This window comes from Lissotriton vulgaris, chromosome 1_1, assembly GCF_964263255.1.
Source record: "Lissotriton vulgaris chromosome 1_1, aLisVul1.2, whole genome shotgun sequence".
NCBI lineage: Eukaryota > Metazoa > Chordata > Amphibia > Caudata > Salamandridae > Lissotriton > Lissotriton vulgaris.
Window position 1 is genome coordinate 879781068 of NC_141685.1, and position 15846 is coordinate 879796913.

Sequence of the window (15846 nt, forward strand, 5' to 3'; positions counted from 1 at the left end):
TGTGAGGGTCTTGAGGCACTGTGGTTGTTTACTGCTTCATGGTCATCGGTTCAGCCGAACAGCCAGGTCTTGAGTTCTTTCCTGAATTGCTGGATCAAGGAGGCGGTTCTGAGGGGCAGGTCGTTCCAAGGTGTGCGAAGGAGCATCCTTCATGAGGAAAGATTGGACATCCCCTGCCAAGGTCTCAACCAGGCGTAGCGTCTGAGTGACACTGACAGCACAATCGCTCTGCTTAATGAGTCAGTTGTGTCCAGCTCACATCTAATGGTGAACTTTGCTGCATTTTGCCATAAGCAATAGATTGAGAGAGTATGGTTAGGCCCTTCTCTGAGCCCATGGGTAGCACTTGCGCAACAAGTCTCACACAGTGAGGGCGTATTGGCTTAAAAAGAACGCAGTGTTCACAGACCACAGTGCTAGGTAGAAGAGAACATCCTCTTGCAAAGGTGTCCAACTCTTTTGGATTTCCTATCCATTGGAGTGGTAGGGAATGCGCCCGTGATTAATTTAGGAGGTGGATGCTTGGACCACCGAGATCTCTGGGTTGGGGTCCTGGGTGACGAAAATGGGGACCACAGGAGCGGGTGATAGGAGCGGGCAATTGTCCTGGGCACAGGAGCTACTATGCAGGGCTTAGACCAGGCTCTGCAAAGGCCATCTATAAGGGCTTCATGAAAGGGAGTAGAAGTTCAAAGGGAAAATTCCCTACTGAAGCACCTCTGTTCATCTTGACTGCCACTAAGATCGAATGAAAGTCCAGGACCTCAGCCTCCCTCCTCACAACCATTGCAAAGGAAGCTCCCTCCTTCAAAGCCATGGTAGGAGGAGAGACCAAGCCAGTGTCCGGTGAAGGGTCTAACCCACTTGAATCTGCCAGTTTCTCATACCAGTTGTCCTCTAATTCATCTAGGGAGTTTTGGAATGCATAAGGGACCTCATATCCCTCCCAATCATCTTCTTCGCCAGGACTATCAAAAGAAAATGGCACTGGCTGCTCGGAAGGCATGGCACCAGAATCGACATCAGGTGATGCTGATTAGGCTCCCTATCAGAGTTGGAAATGATGATGGGGCGGAGTTGCCGCAGGGTGTCAGTGGCTTTGGGAACAATGGCACTGGAGAGTTCTCTATGGAAGGTTGCAGTCTCGTGGGTTGAGTAGTTCTGGATCCAACACTGGATCCATGCTGCCCGACTGGCACGAAGGGTGAATCCTCCAAAGGGCATCCAGAAGGGGCCCCTCCAAAACTCATGGGTAGCAAAAGCACTACAGAGGAGCTGCCCAAATATGAGCTGCATGGCCTCACAGAGCTCCTTAAGCTTTAAGGGTAGCTTTGGCTCTGGGAAATTCTCGGAGGCACACAGCAAACCCAGGCACAGGCTTCACAGGTGAGTGAGGCTTCAAGCGGTGCTGTCACAAAGGCGCCTACCCTGAGGACTTGAACAGGCACAGGGAAGTCAAACAACGCTTCAATTTCATTGCTTTCTTTTGCTTGTGGGACTTACCCGCCGATTTTGACTAGGACAATGATCAACAGGAGTGACTCCGTGAGTGGTCTCACGGCCTTCCACACGACCCTGATCAAGAGCATTGTGGGGTCGTCTGGCATCAGGCGGGAAGGAGCTTCAGGCAACGTTCCCACAGTGCCTTTCAGGTTCATGGCATGAAAGTCCTCGCAGGCCCTGGATTTGTGTTCCCGCTCCAAGCAGCTCAGACAAACCAAATGTGTGTCTGTCACAGACATCTGCCTGTGACAGACACAGCAGGATTTAAAACTCGTTGTTTTTTTGGGTGAACTCTTTCACAAATGAGGAGAAAGGATTTCTCCAAAAAGTCTTTAGCAAAATGTTTACAAAAAAGCTCAGTCAAAAAGTGACTGGAGGTAGTTCTTCTAGATCTGCGCCGACTGGAGAGGAAAGAAAATAACTGATGTTAGCGAGCTGGGGTGGCACTTATTTAGGCACAGCCTACATCACTTCTAGCATGGACAGTGCCTGCGTGGAGCCGAACGATCAATCAATCAATCAGAATATTTATAGAGCGCGCTACTCACCCGTTAGGGTCTCAAGGTGCTGAAGGGGTGGGGGGGGGGGGGGGGGTGCTGCTACTGCTCGCAAAGCCAGGCCTTGAGGTGTTTCCTGAAGTTGAGATTGTCCTGGGTCATTCGTAGGTGTGCGGGGAGGGATTACATGATTTGGCTGCCAGGTAGGAGAACGCTCTTCCTCCGGCTGTGGTTCTGTGAATCCGTGGGACGAGGGCAAGGCTGGCGGAGCGGAGCTGGCAGGTTGGACTGTAGAACGAGAGGCGGTTGTTGAGGTATTCGGGGCCCATGCCGTGGAACGCTTTGTGTGCGTGGGTGAGGAGCCTGAATGTGATCCTCTGTGATCCTCTGATGCCACCTACTAGCGCGCAGGGATTCTGTACAAGAATTCCAGATCTAGTCTGATGTCTCCGGATAATTCTAAGGTAAGGAATCTGCAGCTAGAAGTCTCTATCACATATATGCTATCTCCAGATGTGGGTAAAGTTGATTTATTAACCGTAAAGTTGCAGGTATTCCAGTTTACCATGGAGGTCAAGAATAAGAAAAGAAATGTGGATGCGGGTTGCATGTCAAGTTTGCCTTTGGTAAATTAGTTAAATTCTGTTAGCCAGGAAGTTGAATGCAAAGGGACATTTTTGGAAAATGATGAATTTTTTTAAACTAAAAAGAACCAATATGTTGCTTCAGAATCTAAGTGGATGAGATGAGTGCAGATTCTGTTATAGATTCTGTGTTAAAGTTTGTAATAAGGGGGGGTCAGGTGAATGAAAAATGTGTGCTGACCGTAAGTCATTTTTTTAAAGCTCGCTGGAGGTGGCTGATGAAAGACACATTTTGATAGGAGAGATCAATCTTATCTTCTCCAAAGGATCAAGGAAAATAATTGCAATTCAGTATCAAAAGAGATATGGCCGAATTCTGGAATGAGGAAATATTTTTGGGTCCCAGTGTAGATGGGATGTGTGTTGAAACAGCGATCAATCAGCTAACCCATGCTGGTGAATTCACAACTGACTTAGTTTCCGGAGGGTCTATAGAGGAAGTTGATTTTGGACATGTACAATTGCAGTTGTTCCTAAACGTGAGGCTTTTTGTCATAGTGTTAGAGACCTATTTTAGAAAGTGGCCAGAGGTTAGGATGGTGGGAAAGGTGACTTTGGGGGTGGTTGAAGAGTGTTTTAAGTGTTTTGGCTGAAAAAAAGATTACCCGAATCTCTGGTGTCAGGTAATGGGCTGCAACTCACCAAGGTAGAGATGAAAGTATACCTGGCAAGATGTGGTATAAGTCACTATAATTCACAAGAAGATTTCAAGGTACCATCTTGAGACTAGTAGCCATGTAGAAAGATATAACAAAGTGGTAAAAGATATGGATTCAGTTTGCTGTAAAAGAAGGAAATTGCTAGAAGGTGGTTCTGTAGGCAGCTTTGCTCATATATAGGATGACACCCATTCTGCAACAGGTGGTTATCTCGTTGAACTGCTGAGAGGGCAGATCGGAGGGTCTAAGTTACTATCACTGTGTTTGAAGGAAAGATGTGGAGTCAAAGACACTACATATTGACCAGTTGTGAGACGCAGATTTCAGGAGTACCAGGAGACGATGCAGAATTTTATGGATCTTTAGGGGGGAAGCATTAGTAAGACAAATACCAAGATTGGTCAGTTCCTTCATATTCAATTGCCGAAATGCCTGAGTGAAGGAGCTCCAAATTGATCAGACCCTATAGAATTGCTGAAGTTTTGAATAGAGACTTGGGAGCTGAAGGAGAAAAAGTCTGGAATTTGGGTAGGGATTCTGTGTTTAAGGGAACTCGTCAATGTGAAGGTAAATTTCCCAATGCTGAGGGCAATGTGTTTTGGGATTTGACAATGGAGGAGCTGGAAAGCGTTAGGGACAGAGGTTCTGTTGGGTCCTTAAAAAAGGAGGTAGTTCTTTGTTATCAGTCACAAGGTGTAGTGAAGGAAGGAAGTATATTACTGGGCTATTTAATGATTTTGTGGTGAAGAATGTTGTGTGTGCGCGCGCACTATCGCGTGTATGAGCATGTAGTGTGTCTGAAAAAAAATGGTGGGGTGCTGGAAGGATGGGCAGTTCAGTACCAGGTTGGAATTTGGATTGTCCTGTTACCACTGCTGTCGTTATGGGTGTGACTTTACAAATACAGCCAGCATTATTACTACCTCCATGTCGGCCTCCATTAATTCAACAATACCTATACCTGTTAGGCCCGAAGAACCCTGCGGGTCTAATCTAACATACTCTATTTCCTACTCTTTAGCCACCATAGTCTGGTACAAGCGATGAGGGACATATTCCGTGCAGTTCATATAATTATCAATGAAGACAGAGAAGGAAAGGTTTCTGACTAGCAATCTAGTTTTCTAGCACAAATTATTTTAATAAATTCAAATGTTTGAATTGTTCCTCATCTTATCCGGACTGACAATAAAAAATAACGAAAGCACGTGGGTCCATGAAATGTACCAACGCTGTAGATGATTTCCCTCTAGTCAAAATAGTTACACCAATATTGTATCCGAACAGTACTTAAATGTCTATAATAGAAATTAACTGCTCACTTTAACTTGCCCTTGGGCACCAACATCCTTTATCACATTATGTTTGCATTTACCACGCAGGGTGAGGTGGCAGAACATGGTTGTCAGTAAATCGTTTAGCATAAATATCTTCTCCTAAATATCTCAACACAATATCTCTCAATTGGAGCTAGTAACATAAAATCTACACCCAAATGTAAGATATTATTGCAAACGATGTTTAAGCCACAATACTTATGGCAAAAACAGAGTTTAGTACTGAGTGCAATAATACTTTCATTATACATAGATTGAATATATTACATTGGAAAGTAATATGTGTCATTGCAAAGCTGAACAATCACTCAAATTGACTTCTCCACACAGAGGAAAAAATGAAAATGAACAAGACTGTTTACTGGAACAGTGTCAAATTGATCATTAGCGAGGCGGCTATTGATCCCCATTTCCTTCTTGTTCCATTTTATAAATGAGGACTTAAGAAAGGGTAGGGTTAAAACCGCTGAGTTTTTGTATAAAGTGGTTATTCATTTTAAACGAGCAACCCTAAATTGAGCAAATATGTTGCTTTTGCACAGGAAATTTTTAAAATACATATTTTCCTTCATATTAAAACTTTTCTGAGATCTTTCATGCAGACAGAACCAGTCTCTTCTAATAATACCCCATGAAAGAGAATTGTTCCTAAGGTGACACCAACTGAAGTAACTGAAATACCCTCCTCCTGGGTGACATACACTGTTCCTATAGTGCCTGCTTCTGGCTGGGGATGGCAGTTCTGCTGAAGAAACAGCCCCTGGAGAGAGAGAAGTACTGCTTTTATAGTGCAACCTAATGGAAGGGCAGGTGCTATTGCTAATGTATCACAGCCCCTGAAGAGGGTGAGCCAAGAAAGGCTCTTACAGTAAGACCTGATGGCTCGGCATGTCCCCTTTGCAAAGTTTGGAATATTTTACCCTCATACTGTTCACGGGCGGTGGAGTGGCATCCGTCCAGTTTTACCATGTCGATGCCCCAGTCGGCGAAGGTTAAAGCGTCCAGCTCCACCTTGTTCAACGGCGTACCAGGATATCCAGCACAAGTCTTGTCACCAAGGTCCGAGTAGATACCCAGCTTCAGTCCCCTCGAGTGCATCTGAGACAGAAAGGGAGAAAAATGAATAACATTCAGCACCTTGAAGCCCACGTCACACATTGTGGTTAAAAGCAGAAAGACCATTCCTAGTTTCCACCGTAGGCTTCTAACGGAGACCACCAATTCCTTGATGATCACTTAACAGAAACCAGCTAAGGTTTTTCGTAAGTAAATCGACCACAGCCTAATAGTAATTATTTTCGTGAATTTGGGCTACACGTTTCAAATGACACCCCTGAGTGACAACTGTAGAGCTGAGCTACAGTCCAAATGCCATCTGACCTATGCAGGCCTTGAAGGCAAAGTATCTGGATATTTTTTCATAAAAAAGGAACCGCTTATGTATGTGAATAACCCAGTTTATAAAGGTAAATGACAACTATTTTCTTTCCCTACACAGGGCTGTAATTAATGGCGAATATGAAGGACTTTGTTTATCATTTCCCTCTAGGACAGTTGAGGAACACTTTCCTATTCTATGATATTCTGTTCCATGCCGTATGTTTGCACAGGCAGAACGAAGACGGGAGACTCAATGAAATGAATACATCGGGCACCAAGGAGTAGACTGGAATGAATAAGTGATAAATCTGTTTAAGCCAGTGACAGGACTTTTCCTCTGTGCAAATCTATGGGGCTATATAACAAGAAAGGGCCTGACTAATCAGTAAGGCTGACTCCACTAAACCAACAACCAAACAAAATGCCAATACTGATAAACCACTTCTTACCTACTGAAAAACTTAGTGCAAGGACAACCAAACCAAGCATCAATGTGTTTATTAATTACTTTTATTTTCAATATTCAAAAGGATTTTTTCTTTTTTGAAAAAACACCTGGGGGATATACATACAAAGAAATGCAAGACAAATAAATATTTACTACATACTATTGCTTTCAACCATAACCCATTAAAATATTCAAACATCCACTCACAAATATTCCAGTCACCACACAAACACACAACAAGTCCTAATCAGCCAATCTAAATTTTTGAAGAAAGGCAGACCCACTCAGCAAACCGAGTACTACTTGGGATATTAAAGAAAGGTGTGCACCACTTTTTCTAAATAAAGCAATTATTGACAGTGCACCCACAGTCTTAATCAAAATATATAACCAATTGATTGATAGTGGAAAAACAAAAAGGTCTACGAGTTTCATACCCCACCCACTTTGGGGGTTCTCATCAGGACCAGAAACAACTGTGGAGACAAAAGAGAAACAAGGAATAATCAAGACCTTGACTGAGGATGTAATTTTACACACGCTCTTCAGCGCCCACCCTATACCACTGCTTACCGATCTATAATACTGTGCCACCGCCGTGGACTTCCCAGACTCTTGATTTACGCTGTGAATCTAAAGATAGAAAAAGACACACAAAAAAACGTCTTGTGGTCAAGAACATTCAAAAGTCATATCATGAGCAAGTCCTTTTTTGTTAGTGAAGGTCACTTACTTCCTCAAGAAGTATTACTGATGAAAGATCTTGCTGCATTCCCAACCACTCGCTCTAAGTACCAATGGACGGGCACCTGAACAAATTAATGAAATATGGGTAAGAGTTAACCACCTTCCTGCCTACAATGTGACTTCTCTTTGAAATGGTTAAGGAACAATTCCAATGTCGAGCGTACCTGTTGTTAAAGGTGTGTGAGCACGAACAGCCACTGCTTACGCCTCCCCCTGCCGCGAGCCGCTAGATCGTTTGGACCCACTGAAAAAAGACACGAAAGAATACTTCATTGGAGGGAACCATTCTAGCATAACCAGTTGCTGGCGTCCCGTGTCCCGCAATCCTTACCAAGAATCGTTCAAATGTCGTTCCTTCCGCTACAAATGCACGTCTCCTTCAAGTTGGTAGACCCGGAAGTATTCGCTAGGGTCCCGGAAGATAAATCGCGGTGGATCTCCTAAATCGTACGCATCATGCGTATTACGCGAAGTGGCGTTTCTTGGGAAATGTAGTTTCTGGGATGCGTGTATGCTCTATGAGCAATCTCCATCTACCCTGTATCGAGTTGGGTGTCCAAAGGAGCCCCGGATGTTGTGAAATTATGAATGCCACATTGTGTGCTTCCCTATCACAAAAAAACTATTACAATTAGGACAATTTTGGCCGAGGTGGAGTGAAATTTCGTACAAGATCGGCGTACCCGTGCCTGCGAAAACACGAGATGGATTGAAATGTGCGCATTGGGTCCAAGACGGCAGCTATATAAAAATGGGAGGGTGGTATTGTTTAATGTTCGGAATCCTTGGTGCATCAATATGTTATTCTTTGCAATCACAATTTGCTGTTGCAACCAATTTAAAAAAAAAAAATTGTTACAGAAGCCAGGCTCAAAATAGGAATGGTCGGTTGAAAGCTCATTCAGTACATGGTCATGTACAGGGAAACTCATAGTGGAAGCCAAGTGGGGACCTTCGAGGACAGTATGAATGAATGAATAACTTTATTGTGTGGTTACTTAAAACCATTACATTAAGACCAAAGTATAAAATTACAAATGTTAAAACCAAAAGTGTTTCTACAGGCAAGCATTTATGAAAAGTTCTCAGAGTTCAAACGGGCACACGCAGTCGGGGACCTGGAAGGGCCACCCAGTGTCCCGCAACAAAGTCTCTATTCCTGTGCGCCCTTAGCTGCCATCAGCTCGGACCGGATCTGCTGTATAAACTTTCCGAACGAGGCCATCTGTTTTACTATGCTCAAGGTGTATAGTTGATGGATTGCCTCCTTAGCTGTGCGTGACCCCGCGTTCCTAAGGATGGGCCTGAGGTAGAGGGTGCGGGGTACACATAGGGCAGGGCAGCAGAATAGTAAGTGGGCCAATGACTCACGTTTGTAATTACAGAGTCTGTAATTACGGACTCCCGTGCCAGCAGTTCCTGGATGATATAGTTCTTTGAGCCGGAGGGGGTGCAGTCTGTAGGCTAGAATCTTATGGAAGGCTGGGAGGCCCACGGCCTGCGTGAGATGGTTTCGAGGGTTATACGCAGTGTGCGGCAAGCATAGAGACTCATGAAAGGCTCTTTTTGCAAGAGACTCAAGGCCCAACTCCTGAGAGCAGGCGTGCTCTTGCTTTTTTATCGCGTGTTTGATGGTCGTGTAGTTGACAAGGTCTGAATTCCACGACTCGATCGCAAGGTTAAGTTGGATCATTGCTGATTCAATGGTAGTTGACCAGGGGTTCCCGGGTTCCATGAAGATATGTTTCAAGACGTCCTTCAGTGTGTTATCGCGTGCCGCTGTTGTAAGATAGTAATATTTGCTTAGGGCTGCCATCTCTTCCAGATTTTGTTGGTTGAGTGAAAATTCCAGGCGAATTAGAGTGTTTCTTGTACATTTTGGTAGATGGTACAGTCTCTTGTATGCCCCGCAGTGAATTTTTTCCAACTCCTTGTTCAGTTTGCCTGGGTACGCCTGTTGTGCGTAATTAAGGGCCGGCATTAACTTGGCCTTGAGGACTCTTTGAATGGCAGTTGATGATGGACTATATAAGGAGGCTTGTAGTTTACATAGGGCGAAGGTGATGCTCTTCCCTTTACCCTGAATTTTCTTTAGGTGGGTGCCACACAGCCCCGATTCGTGGAAGGAGACCCCCAGGTACGTGTATTTCTGTGTGCTGTCCAAGGTCAAATGGCCGAGGCTCCATTTTGCTCTTTGTTTTTGGGGTAGTGCCCAAAGATGACTATTTTTGACTTGGTCGGGTTTGCTACCAGCCTGTTTTTGTTGTTGTATGTTGCCAGGGCGGTTAGTGCCTTTTGAAGCCCTATTTTTGTATGATCCAGGATTACCAGGTCATCCGCGTATTGCATAAAATTAATGTTCGTTGCCCCGACCTTTGGCGTTGCTAAGGCAGCCCCGACAGGGCTATCTCCATGTCTGCTGTGTAGAAATTAAACAGCAGGGGTGCCAACACGCACCCTTGTTTTAAGCCGTGGTTTGTGTCACTCTTGTCGGTTGCAGAGTCACTTGAAAGTTTAATTCTTACCGAGGTGTTTTGATACAAGGATTGTATCGCTCTTAGCAAAGAGGGGTCGATGTTCCAATTGACCAGCTTTCTCCATAGGATGGTACGATCTATTCCATCGAACGCAGCTGAGTAATCGATGAAGCAGGCGAGTAATGGGAGACTTTTGCGCAGCCGCGCTCGATTTGCTAGGTAAGAAAGTGCGGTGATATTGTCTACAGTAGAGGACCCTGGTCTGAAGCCGGTTTGACAGAATGGCAGGAGATTTTCTTCGCTTGCCCAGTCTGTAAGGTCCTTCAGGATGGCACTGGAGTAGGCTTTGCCCTCAATGTCCAAGAGGGCGATCATGCGGTAGTTTGTTGGATCCGATTTAGTCCCTTTCTTGTGGATTGGGTGCAAGAGCGAGCCTCGCCATGAGTCAGGCACGTCCCCCGTTAGCCAACTGTCAGTGTATAGGTAGGTCAGGTTTTCGGACCAGAATTCAATGTTTGATTTGAACAGGTGGCCTGGAAGGCCGTTGGGGCCCGGTGCACCGTTTGGTCTGATTTTTTTAAATATTTTGGACACTAGAGATTTTCCGGGAGGGGGCGTTGTATCAATGATTAAAGCCGGATTCTCTCTTAATGAAGGCATGTCGTGTGGCTGAGTGATTGATCGTTCTACGTTGTAGAGCGCTTTTACGTGAGAGACCCAGACTGATGCCTCGAGGGAGTTTTCTCTGTGGTTTGTACCTCGACCAAGGTGACTTATGTAACTCAAGAACTCTTGTGATTTCCCAGGGCTCAGCAAATCAAAGATTTTCAGCCATTGAGCCTCGCAGTGGTTACTCTTTGCAGCCCACACTTTTTTGGAGTGGATCTTTGCGGCCTCCTGCAGTTTTATTTGGTTTGTGGTTGTGCGGTTTTTACTGAGGGCTTTTCGTTTTTTGTTTAAGTCCTTTGTACTTGTTTTAATTTCTGCGTTAAATCCAAAGGTCGTCGGAGGATGCCAGTGAGTTGTCCTTTGTTTGTCCCCGCGTTCCCGGAGTTTTGCCGCTAAAGTCACGGTGATTCCGTCGATTATTGCTATTGCATCCTGGCTGTGTTTGCGCGGAGGCCAACCTGCCCACGAGTTTGCCCAGTTGTTAAAAGTTGCGGTGGCTACTTGTCCCCATTTAATTCTTCTAGGCAGCTTTATTAATTCTTGGCCGTCCGTTGCCCCGATGCATACGGGCCTACATCGTGAATTCACTAATAAGTTCATAGTGATTGTTAGGGCTGCATGGTCGCTGTCATTGCGTTGGTGAACAATGAAGTTTGTCATTTGGGCTTGCAGTTTATCGCTTAAGATGATATAGTAGATCGTCGTTTGATTGTTGTACGTGGGACCGACCAAGGCTCCCGGGGTGTTCTTTAAGAGCACTGTTTGCGCCGTCGCCAGTTTGTAAGATTTTGAAAGTTCATTCAGTACTTTGGCGGCCCCGCGCTGTTGGTTTTCCTCAGTAAAGACCCCTATGTTGTGGGTGTTGAAGTCACCGAGGATAATGCATTCTAATGATGAGTGGCGTAGCAGTAGGGTTTCTAGTTGGTTTGCAAGTATGAGTGAGTTAGCTGTGTTCTCCTGCAAGTTATGGTAGATGTTGATTAGTAGTATTGGAGCAGTGCCGTTGGTGGAATGGGGGAATTTCAGAATGCCCGCCTGAAGGGTGTCTGGTTGGTTGTGAAATTCCGTGAATTCTATGTTCAACGAGTGTTTGATGTAGACACAAGTCCCCCCTGAGGGTCTTCCAAATATGTTGTTCTTTTTTGCTGCTTTGCCATATTCTGCATATCCTCTTAGCGACAACGGTTGGGTCAGCCACGTTTCCTGTATGCATATGATATCTGCTTCCTCCAAGAATTTCACCACGGCTTGATTTAGTAGCAGCTTTTTGAGGCCTGAGACGTTCCACGTTAATATTTTTAAGCTCTCGGTGATTCTCTTTTTGTTTGAAGATTTTACTCGCTCAGTGGGGGTGTGTTGATAAGATCGAGCTAAATTTGCAGGGCAGAGTGTATTAGGAGCTGGAATTTAGTGCTGATGACAGCCAGGGCCAATCTTTGCTTGCGTGACCCCTGGTTATGCACAATCGATTTCCTTGGCTGGGGTTAGTTGTGATCTTGATTGGGGTTCCATTGATTGAGCTAGTGTTTATGCTGCCTTTACACCCCTGGAGAACGGACACAACTTTTGGCCGATAGTTGGGAGAAGCATTTATGCGTGTGATGCCAGTCACGCCCTGTTCCTGGTTGTCCAGCTTAGAGTGTGACATCAAGGTTTTTAAAATTGAGGGATATTTTTGTGCCGGCTTTGCCTTTATCTTTATGCCCCAGCTTTCCAATAGAGATTGTTGGCTCCTCAGTGCCTCCGCCAGGTCTGGGCTAGTGAAAGTTAATTCCGTTGTTTCGTTTTTTTCCTCCGCATCCGGGGGCAGGAAAGAGATGGTTTCGATGTCTGTGGTTTTTATGCCTTCCAGTCCCGGGATGTTTGCGCAGAGTGTTAAAAGATTGCTGCGGTTGAGGATGTCCCATTTTCCTTGCGAGGTATATTCTGGGTGTAGCAGTATATTCCGATCTTTCGCGCTTGCTTGATTTGCAGAGCTTGCGCTAGCCTCGTTGAGCCAAATTTTTCCCTGAGTCCTGATTGGAGGTAGCAATGTCGAACCGGGCTGGAAGGAGTTTGTCTGCTGTTTTGGCCCTGTTGTAGTTGTGGCGCCTCAGTGAGCATTAAGCTGGGTGGGCTGTTCTTCCATAGCCTGTTCACGGCGTGCTCCAGTTTGAGGCATGTTAACCCGAGGGGGGCGCTCTGGAAGTCTCCAATGGTGTCATTGGGAGTTTTTTTTTTTTTAATTTTTGTTGTTGTTGCAAAAATCAAATAGTATCATCATCATCAATCACATAAATGCTTACATCCCTGAGGCCAGCTCATGACACTAGGTAAATATCAAACAGTACGTATGTTTCCGGACCTCTTCTGATCGTGTAGCAGCATCATTTATCAAAGTGATCAGATGAACGGAGCGTATAAATGTACCGTAAAAATTACAATTTGCGTTTTGTGTTTTTTGTGTAACATTGAACATAAACTAAAAGAAATTGCACACATGAATCAGCATGTCGTAAAGTTAGACTCGATAGAACATCTAGCATCATAGTTGTCATGTGAGGGACCAGTCATACATTTTCCGTACCCTAAGCCCTACCCTGTCCCCCCCGCCATAGACCCCCATTACATAACCGTCCCATTCCTCCATATGTGTTGCCTATCATCCTGCCCCGATCCCCATTCAGTGTTCTTCTTCATCATCAGACCCCTCAAGATCCTCCTCATCCAGCGGCTCACACATGTCCCCCCTGTAGGAATTCCAAGGTTGCCAGACCCCGTTCCATTTACGAGGGTTGTCCCGTAGTTTGTATACTGCTCTTTCTGTCAGCATGAGCATGTCCATATTCCGGATCCACTGCGCCAATGTGGGGAGGTCAGCCGAACCCCATTTCTGTGCTATGTCTCGTTTGGCCGTGACCAGTCCTATCGTGGTCCATGCCCTTGCGTAAAAGGTAAGGTCAGTAGGCCCCCACACATTCAGTAGACACATCCGCGGGTCCAGTGTGAGTGAGGTGTGAAGTGTCTGTGCGATGGTACGCAGAACCCGCTGCCAATAACTAACAATACATGGGCAGTCCCACAGCTTGTGTATAAACGTGCCCTCTGCCCCGCAGCCTCTAAGACAATAGGGATGTTCCGCCCTTTGCAATTTGTGTAATGTCGTGCTGGTGTAGTAAATCCTATGTAGAAATTTTAACTGCACTAGACGGAATTTGGAGGATATACCTGCCTCACGGGGAGACGCCATGGCTGCATTCCAGTCGGACTCGTCTAGGTCTCCGACATCAGTCATCCATTTATCTTTCAGCTTCTCTAGTGGGTCAGGTAGGTTATTGATCAATTTGCGGTATGTCAGCGAGGTTGCACCCTCCTGTAAGAAGTCCGTGAGCAGACGGTCTTCTAACGGAGAGGATTCTGGTGGGGATGTGTCTGGTGGGATTGCCGCCTGTAGGGCGTGTCTAATCTGTACATATCTGTATAGTTCGTTATCCCCCAGCTCATACTGTTCCTGAAGAGTTGCAAAGGAAACCACCCCCGCTCTAGTCCACATGTCCCCCACAGTTAAAATCCCGATGTTATCCCATTGGGTAAAGCCCTTAGTGCGTCGCAGATGTCCCAGTGCCTTGGTGTCCAATAAAGGTGTAAGTTTTGTGATGGTCCCATCCCATTTCAGTTTCGCTTGCACCTTGTACCACAGGTGAACAGTGTGTTTCGTGGGTCCCACGAGTTTCGCTGCAATACCGCGGTGATACAGTGGGGCCAACAGGCTGTTCGTGCCCAGTTGTGCCCTGTCTGCCTTGAACGCTGGATCCTCTTGCGGGGCATGTATCCATTGATTAAGGATCTTAAGTTGGGCCGCCCAAAAATACAGTCGTATATTGGGCAATGCGATGCCCCCATCGTACCAACTCCTATTCAGCTTTGTGTGTGAGATCCGGGCTGGCCGGTTTCCCCAGAGCAGGCCCGTGATCTCTGCCGTTATCTTTTGGAGGAAGCTGTCCGGTATCAAGCGTGGGGCGTTCTCAAGAATATATAAAAAGCGCGTCAGGGCCATCATTTTAAATAACGCCGCCCTTCCCAGCAATGTTAGTGGGAGTTCCTTCCAGTGCTGCACGTCGTTACGGAGTCGGAGCAAGGGAGGCTGTAAATTAAGCCGTGCAAACTCTGCCTCGTCGCGGGTAATATGGACACCCAAATATTTAAAGGAAGAGGGTGCTATCTCCAGCGGACAGGAGTCCGGGAGTGGCGGAAGTGGCCCCTTGAGCTCAAAGATTGTCGACTTTTCCCAATTGATGGTGTACCCTGAAACTCGACCATGTGAATTACATAGAGCCAGGAGGTTGGGAAGGCTGTCCTCCAGGTCAGTGAGGTATATCAACATGTCGTCCGCGTAGAGGGACACTCTATCTTCCCATTGCGGATCCCATTGGATCCCCTTCAGGAGCTGCGTGGTACGAATAGTAACCGCCAGCGGTTCCAGAACCAGAGCAAAAAGGAGGGGCGAAAGTGGACACCCCTGCCGTGTGCCACGTCCTAAATATATGGTTCGAGAAATATGGCCATTAGCGACCACTCTGGCTATGGGGTCTTTATAAAGCATACGTATCCAGGAGATAAACACCGGACCAAAGCCCATACGTGCGAGCACTGCGAAAAGGTAATTCCACTCTACCATGTCGAACGCCATCTTGGCGTCTAATGATAGGATTGCGGCCGGCTCCCGCAGCATCGAGAGCCTCGCCACAACCCCATGTACCCTGCGAAGGTTTAGGGCCGTACTTCGATGCGGCATGAAGCCGGATTGGTCTGGGTGAATCAATTGAGTTAAGCACGGCAGGAGTCTGTTCGCCAGTACTTTAGCTATTATTTTGGCTTCTGGGTTCAGGAGGGAGATAGGTCTATACGACGTGAAATTGCTGGGGGGTTTACCCGGTTTCGGGATGGCCACAATAGTCGCCATCAGTTGGTCCAGCGGCAATGTTCCCTGCAACCTACACTCTTCGTACATCTGAAGAAGGGGCGTACTCAGGGATTCTGACATGGTTTTAAACCACTCAATGGGTACTCCATTGGGGCCCAGAGCCTTACCCGAATGAAGGGAGCCGATGGCCAGTTGGATTTCGTCGACAGTCAAGGGTGCGTCGATATCCTTCGACGCCTCGGCCGTCAGTTTCGGCAGAGGCACACATTCGAGGGCATCCCGAGCTTCATCCTCCGTTACCACTGTCGCAGGAGTGTACACCTCACTAAAATGATCAGCCAGGACCTCCACTATATCGCCTGGGTGGGTGTGGACGACGCCACATGAGTCAGTGAGCTGTAGAATATTCCTCCCTCCCCCCTGCTTCTTATCCAGCCACGCCAGGAGTTTGCTAGCTTTGTCCCCAATATCGTAGACCCTGTGTTGAGTCGCGGCAATGTCCGCCAAAGTGACTCTTCTCAAGTGGTCGGTAAGGCGACGCAGGTGAACCTGTAAATCGTGAAGTGTGTCCTCCGACGGGCA

At 46.4% G+C, this 15846-nt stretch overlaps 1 protein-coding gene across 1 annotated transcript in view; it reads right to left on the minus strand.

Moving 5' to 3' along the window:
* Positions 1–15846, minus strand: part of NAGA (alpha-N-acetylgalactosaminidase) — a 509595-nt gene that overhangs the window by 428658 nt on the left and 65091 nt on the right. The window contains exon 3 of the mRNA XM_086958456.1: positions 5561–5738. Coding sequence (XP_086814582.1) covers positions 5561–5738 — 178 coding nt within the window. The remainder of the gene's footprint in view (positions 1–5560; positions 5739–15846) is intronic.